This window comes from Montipora foliosa, unplaced genomic scaffold (assembly GCF_036669935.1).
Source record: "Montipora foliosa isolate CH-2021 unplaced genomic scaffold, ASM3666993v2 scaffold_411, whole genome shotgun sequence".
Taxonomy (NCBI): domain Eukaryota; kingdom Metazoa; phylum Cnidaria; class Anthozoa; order Scleractinia; family Acroporidae; genus Montipora; species Montipora foliosa.
The window spans coordinates 45,001-52,500 of NW_027179714.1; the positions used below are offsets into that span (position 1 = coordinate 45,001).

The 7,500-nt window shown below is 40.0% G+C and overlaps 1 protein-coding gene across 1 annotated transcript in view; it reads left to right on the forward strand.

The window, feature by feature from the left end:
* LOC137988199 (fucolectin-like) overlaps positions 1-7,500 on the forward strand; it is a 73,995-nt gene that overhangs the window by 11,508 nt on the left and 54,987 nt on the right. The window contains exon 2 of the mRNA XM_068834248.1: positions 1,850-2,000. Coding sequence (XP_068690349.1) covers positions 1,964-2,000 — 37 coding nt within the window. The 5' untranslated portion in view covers positions 1,850-1,963. The remainder of the gene's footprint in view (positions 1-1,849; positions 2,001-7,500) is intronic.

Consider the following 7,500-nt stretch of genomic DNA (forward strand, 5'->3'; position numbering starts at 1 on the left):
CCCATTCTTCTCAATTAATTCAGCCTTTACTTTTTGCTGATGACACCAATGTGTTTTATTCACATTCAAGCCCAAAAAGGGTACAATCTGTATTAAATGACAAGCTGCGCAATTATGATATGTGGTTGAAATGTAGCAAGCTCTCAGTTAATATTAAAGACTAATTATGTTATCTTTAAACCAAGACAGAGAATAGCTAAGGCCATCCCCTTTTTTTTCTCCGTTTCGCGTCGTCCGACCGACCCAAATTTTTGGCATTTTCAAAAGAAAAAAAAAAGCTAACGACGTTTTTAAGCTATTTTATGCAGCATAGGCGTTTCGGTGGTTTGATCTTTTTCCCCACGCTGTCTTAATTTTGCAACAACCGTCACCAACTTTTCCGCCATATTGATTTTGGGTTCATGTCTTGTTGTTTTCCTGGCTCCACAGCTATTATGCTGGGGTACCAGGGCTCCGATTCCGAGAATGCTTATGATTTTTTTTTAGGCTTTTTTTTTTTTTTGCAATCCGACTCGGACCGACCAGATATCAGGAAACGCATTCGGCGGTAAACGAAAAAAAAAGGGGATGGCCTAATGATGATTTTAACGTATTCTTTGGAATTCAATTACTAAAACAAACAAACGTATTCAAATTTCTGGGTGTCTTTCTTGATGAGCATCTTACTTGGAAGAGTCACATAAGTTTTTTATCAAAGCAAATCGCAAAATCCGTTGGTGTTATATTTTGATCTCGATTCTACCCTTCTTCAAGAACCAAGCTATCCTTGTACAATTCACTAATTTATCCTTGGATCACTTATTGTAATTCCACTTGGTCTTCTGCATATGTCTCCAATTTAAATAGGATATTTTACTTGCAAAAGCGTGCTGTGCGAGCAATAACAAATTCAGATTACCGAGCGTATTCTGCTCCTTTATTTGCGAAACTAGGCATCATGGACATTTTTCAATAAATTCATTTCAATTTTCTAAGTTTATGTTTTATTATTACAATCAGTTGTTGCCTCCGATGTTTTTGAATTTATTTAAAACAAGCCAACAAATGCACAATTGCGGTACTAGAACAGCCAACAATTATCGGCTACATTTTTGTTGCACTAGCATCTAACAATTTACAATTCTTTATCAAGGTCCAAAAATCTGGAACTCTCTTCCTGGATCAATTATTAAATCATCTAGTTATCTAAACTTTAAGAAAAATATGTTAGGGTTTCTTTAAAAAAAAAACTGAGTTAGTTATGCCGCACAAGCATTGCGTGAGATTATTTAGATTAATAATAAGCATATGACTGGGACCCCTCTTATAAGCCCGGTGGTTTCTTGGGGTCTCCTCGCCACAATTATTGTAATATCCATCCTTTCTTTTATTAATGACTCTATTCTTATTATTGATTAGCTTTGTAATATTATTATTTGTGTGGCAAACAAACATTCATATATTCAAGAGACATTAGTAGACTAAGGCCTGTTCCAAACGCCGTGCTACAGCCGTGCCGAACTCAAATGAAATTGTCATTTCGATTTAATCACGGCAGTAGCACGCCGTTTGAAACCATTAAGCGCGGCACGGCTAACTTAGGATCGGCACGACTACTTAGCACGGCAGGACTTGCCGTGCCGCACGGCAGTAGCACGACTTGGTTTCAAACGGCGTGCTATTGTTGGGCCGCACTCAATTCATAAATTAATTTAACGTATTTTGCATTATTTGCATACTATTACGCCGGATGGATGGTTTGTTTTGTCTTTTGAATTTGGCGAGACTGTATTAGGTTCAACGTTTCAAACCGCTGTAACTTAATTACCATCAAAAAGCAGAAATATTGTATTTTTTTCCTGCATTTTAGATTTTCGATGGAAATAATGACGCGAATACAGCAAAGAAAAATGTTCTAAGCAATGTACTAATAACAAGGTGGCTACGTTTTGTGGTGAAGGAGTACGCTCGCTACTATCCTTGTATGAGGACAGAGGTGTATGGAGTGAAGCAAAAACCAGGTAAACCAACCAACTAATAACAATAACAATAATAATAAGGAGGGCATTTTAAATTTATTTTAATCATGTATATTTATCATGATTTAGTTGTAAAGATACATATTTACATATAGTTTTTCAGTTTTTATACAAATACGTTAGAATTTTAGCGTTATTATGTATTATATTTTTAGTTTATATGCATTGATTGGTTACGGTTTGCCGCCCAATCAAGCCTTATAGGTCTGGGCATCCAGAAGTTTGTATACTGCCATACTAATAATAGACATGTAAAAAGTAGCGATATAATGTTAAATTTCCGACGTTTCGGCTACCTCATGAAGCCATTATCAAGGAGTTGGAAATGAATATGCGAGTTCATAATAGATATAAAATACTCCAAACTTGTATAAGTGAAGATGAGTTAGACAAAGGCTGTGTTTTCACGAGCGGTTTTTCAGGTCGCTTACCGAGTGACAACCGAAAATTCCGTGAAAAAAACAGTTCCTTTCCCAACTCGTTTATAGTTAAGTGAGTCGGCAAATTTCAATAGAATTCTCATTAAATTTAAGCCACCAAAAACCAGGTAGCTTAAGCGAGTTGGCAATTGCTTTCAACCAATGAGGAGTCGCTTGCGGTTATCCAAATCGGAAATACAACAGTCGTGCTATTTCTATTATTTTTATTATTGCATTGGCACGTGCGCTATCCTCATTGAATCTTACCTGTGAATATACGTATCAATTTTTAAGTCGCTGAACAAAATCTGCAAACAAACCATTTTCAGGAATGTTAAGCGAGACAACGGCTGTCGTGAAAACACGGCCAAAGACTTTAGCACGGATTATATCTGTTTGCACGTTCAGCCGTGGTCTTAATTGTTTGATGTACTGCATTTCGTTAACCGGAAACAGTCCAATTTTTTCCGTGTATTTTTTTCAGCACTCTAAAGGCCCAGTAATACGGGCAACACTTTTCTTGCAACTTGTCGTGCAAAAATGTTGCGTTGCAAGTTGAGATGGTTTGTTGCGCGTATTACCACATTCTTGCACAACAAATTTTCATGTTGCAAAAAGTAAAGGCGACGTGTACTTTTTGCAAGATAAAAATTTGTTGCGCAAGAAGGTGGTAATACGCGCAACAAACCATCTCAACTTGCAACGCAGCATTGTTGCACGACAAGTTGCAAGAAGAATGTTACCCGTATTACTGGGCCTTAAAGCAGCTCAGGAGGTCTTCAGGGACAGCACCCGCGTGGTCTTGGTCATAATGCCTGCGTACAGAAGATGACGTAATATTGTGGCCATCCACGCGTGTATGTAGATGGCCACGTGTGTAGCCAACATAGCTACCTGTATCGCACAGGTTGCATACACAACGCACCGTTGATTAACCAGCTGTGGTTTGGTCTCGCATTCTTGAAGGCCAATTTTACGACTGACAAGGATGGGTTGGACTGTAGTTTGGAGCTTGAGACTTTCTTTCAACTGAGTCTTAACAAAGTCAGCAGAATCCTGGGCCCGGTTGTTTGAAAGCCGATTAACTTGATCCAGGATTAGCGTAGACTTCTGTTTCGTGATTTCAACTTTTTGGTGAAAGTTTCTTTTGCCTATTTTGGTTTTTCAAGATTGACTTCTTTTAATGTAACGTTTTGGCGAATATCAGCGTTGAGCAGCATTAAGTAGTAGAAAAAAAAAGCCCTTGGTTCATTTTTTATCTGGGATTAGAGTTAATCTGCTTTTGAACAACTGGCCTGGTCCTTAAATGGTACGACTACTCATTCACGTTATTTCTCACCATTTCCACCGATGCCTGCGATGGATGCTGGTCAGTAACTCTTGAGTTGACAAAGGTATTAATGGTAGAGTTGATAAGGTGTTGGGGGTACTTCAAACGTGAGAACAGGGACTTTAAGCGTTCACACTCCTCCGAGGAATAGGCTCACGATGAGGACAAACGGTACGCGCGGTCATGCATAGTTGTTAATAAGCTTCGTTTGTATCGATTGTCGATGTAACTATGGTAGTGGAGAAGTACACCAGTACTGGTAGGCTTCACGTAGACTTTAGTCTCGATTTAGGGCTCTCGGTTTAGGAGGTGGCTGCCGAGAAAGGGAAACATTTCATCCTTTTCAATCTCCATGGTAAAACTGACTAGGCCTCTCCAGATTCTGCTCCGAAAAAGCTAAAAAGTTGCTAAGAAATATGCCATAAAGTTGCTCAAAAGTTGCCCAAAAATTTTGTAAAGTTGCTCGAATATTTTTATATTTTTAATACAGCATGTCTAATTTGAATAACAATTGTTTTATAATCAACATTAAGGTACAACTAAGTAACTAGTTACAACAAATTAGGCAACTTTTAGTTGAATCTAAGTGGATAGTTACAAAATACTTCTCGTTCTCACGCTTCTTATAGATCTGCTTAGGAGTCAAGTCTCTGCAAGAGTCTATATTGGAGTGCAGATCTCTGTCTCGTCCAAAAGCGTCGGGCGTGTATATCCAAACGTCTCCCCAGTGAGCTCCTCAAGGACCGACTCTACTTCCACATCATTACAGACCATCCTTAGCATCTCTGCTTCCAACTCACGAATTTCGTTATGGCGCTGGATAATAAACCCGCCGCGCTGACATACCCTTGCGTGATCTACGCTAAACTGAACACCGCATGCGCAGATCATGGGTGTGGCCGTTATTTCCCGGTCGTATCGTAACTTGATTGCATCTCTAAATTCCTTCTTATTCAGATTGTAATCTAGCTCTTTGTGAATCACAGTCAACCAATTTGATGATCCCTTCTCTGAAGCTAACTCAATAGCCCTCTTAGCTTTTGTCGGCTGGGAGCTGTTCACCTGCTCTAGCCTCTCACTTAGACAGTCATCTTTTTGTTTTCCTGTGTTCAGTTGCAGTGTTCGAATTTCTGAGGCATCTGGAGGCTGGTGCTCTTGCTCAACAACTCGCCTCACGAGCGGATTAGTAACTTTGATTGAAACCTCGAATTCAGAACATGAGGTCTCATTCAAGGCCTCCCATGCGCACAGGGACACCAAGGAGGTCGCCCTCTACTTTAGTGTGAGTGTTATGGCCAGTGACCGCTGGTATGAGAACCTCATTAATCGCGTGCTCAAGTGGCTCTAACAATTCTGCCATATCAGGTAATGTTCTTAGGAAATATGTTCAACGGTGCCGCAGACCAAATGATAATGATAATACGGAGGGAGCTGAGATACTTTGTATGAGGATGTTTGGTATAGCGCAGAATATGGTGGGTTTGATCCAAAACAACATAAAACAGTGGAAGACAGTTTTAGCCACTGGAGGTGAAGCTCTTGGCGAAGTTCATATCAGAAGAGGAATCTTTCAAGGAGACAGCCTTTCATCCCTCCTTTTTGTGATATCGCTCATCCGGGCACTAACACTCGTGCTACGAAAAGTAAAGGCGGGATATGATCCTGGCGACGGGAAAGGAATGATTAATCATTTGCTTTTTATGGACGATCTTAAGAAGCCATATGGTAAAAATGAAAATCAAGTTGACTCTCTAGTCCCATCAGTTAGAATTGTGGCCGAAGATATGCCGATGGAGCTCGGAATACCAAAGTGTGCAATCCTATTGATGAAATGCGGAAAAGTGTTCCAAAGTGAAGAAATCATTCTACCGGGGAATAAAAAGATGCGATCACTGAATGTTGATGAGAATGAAAACTACAAGTATCTTGAGGTGCTAGAAGCGGATGATGTAAAACGTAGTAAAATGAAGGACAGGATCCAGAAGGAATATTTTCGTACAGTTAAGACAATACTAAACTCCATACGGGAAATACGATGAAAGCAATAAACTTTAGAGCAGTTTCCATTGAAATTGTTGATTGGGCCAAGGAAGAGCTGGAAGTAATGGATCGCAAAACACGAAAGCTGATGACCATTTCACATGCCTTACACCTGCAGGCTGATGTAGATCGGCTGTACTGAGAGGGGACGTGGAATGATCAGCATAGAAGAATGTCAAGTGAAGAAGCTATGATCCTCGCAGTTATGAACGCAATTTTAGCAATTCCGTAAAGAAGCCTGAAAAATTCAGCACTTCAACGGGGTTTGAACCCGTGACTTCGCGATACCGGTGCGACGCTCTAACCAACTGAGCTATGAAGCCGCCACTGACGTTGGGAGCTGGTCATTTGTGGATTCCAATGTTCCTATGAGGAATGAATCAACGATGAAATGATATATGAAATGGATCATATATCAACTGCGGATATGAAATCAAGTGAAGCTATGATCCTCTCAGTTATGAACGCAATTTTTGCAATTCCGTAAAGAAGCCTGAAAAATTCAGGACTTCAACAAGGTTTGAACCCGTGACTTCGCGATACCGATGCAACGCTCTAACCAACTGAGCTATGAAGCCACTGACGTTGGGAGCTGGTCATTTTTTGTGGGTTCCAATGTTCCCGTGAGGAATGACTTAAACAAAACAACAACGAGCAGTATTCTCGAAGGGAAAGTGTACGTATCTATGGAGATCAGGAGGGAGATAACTGCCCTAAGAAAGGTTTACAGTTCTTTCTTTGGGAGATGGGTTTAGAATTTGACGCAGGGGAGATTGATAGAGCCCACAGGGTTAGACGGAAAAGACAAGATGGCAGCCGTGCGATCATAGTGAAGTTCAAGAATTAAGGGTTTTGGGGGCCAAGAAAGCGGCGCTGGAAGGGATGGTTGCACAGTTTACGAAGACCTTACTTTTGTTAACCGAAAACTTTTACAGATGGCAAGAAATGAGCATAAAGATACTCCGGTGTGGACGATCGACGGTAAAGTATTTCTCAATGTTGATAGACGCGTTCGTCCATACATCCCGTCAGAAGATAAAACAAGGTTACCGCTCCACCCGCATGCCCGCTAAATGAAGTTTAGCAAATTCATTCTCATTAGTTTTATGGCATTTTGGAGCCCCAAGCCTTGGCAGTTGCATAGTTTATAAAATATGATCCCTGTTCTGATATGTTTTTGTCATTTTTCTTGCACTCATAATTTCTCTATACACTTGAGAAGCCGCAGGAGGTGAGCTATTTTCTATTTCTTCTATTCGCTAATATATATCTAATGGGGGTTAGCTTAGACGTTTATAGGGCGGCGATAGGCTTTTTCAACGATTGCTCTTTAATTAAATGTATTTGCTTTTCCTCTCTTATCTTTTATTTTTATTACCAGTCATATCTCAGTTATAGTTTTTACCTTTTTGTTGTTAGGCGGTGATAATGAGCCTGATAATCCTGGACCTAACCTTAGTTCTTCATTTTTGAGTGGCCACGCTAATGTTCGGGGTTTCAACATAGCCGATAAATTTGATGAGCTTGTCTCCATAATTTGAAATAGAAACTTCATACTTTTAGTATCTCTGAGAAATGGTTAATTAATTTAATTTCAAGCGATTCTTTTGACATTCCAGGCTATTGCCCTATTATGCGCTTGGATACATAAGGGATGGGAGGTGGTACGGAGCTGTTGCTTTCTCAGTGTCAT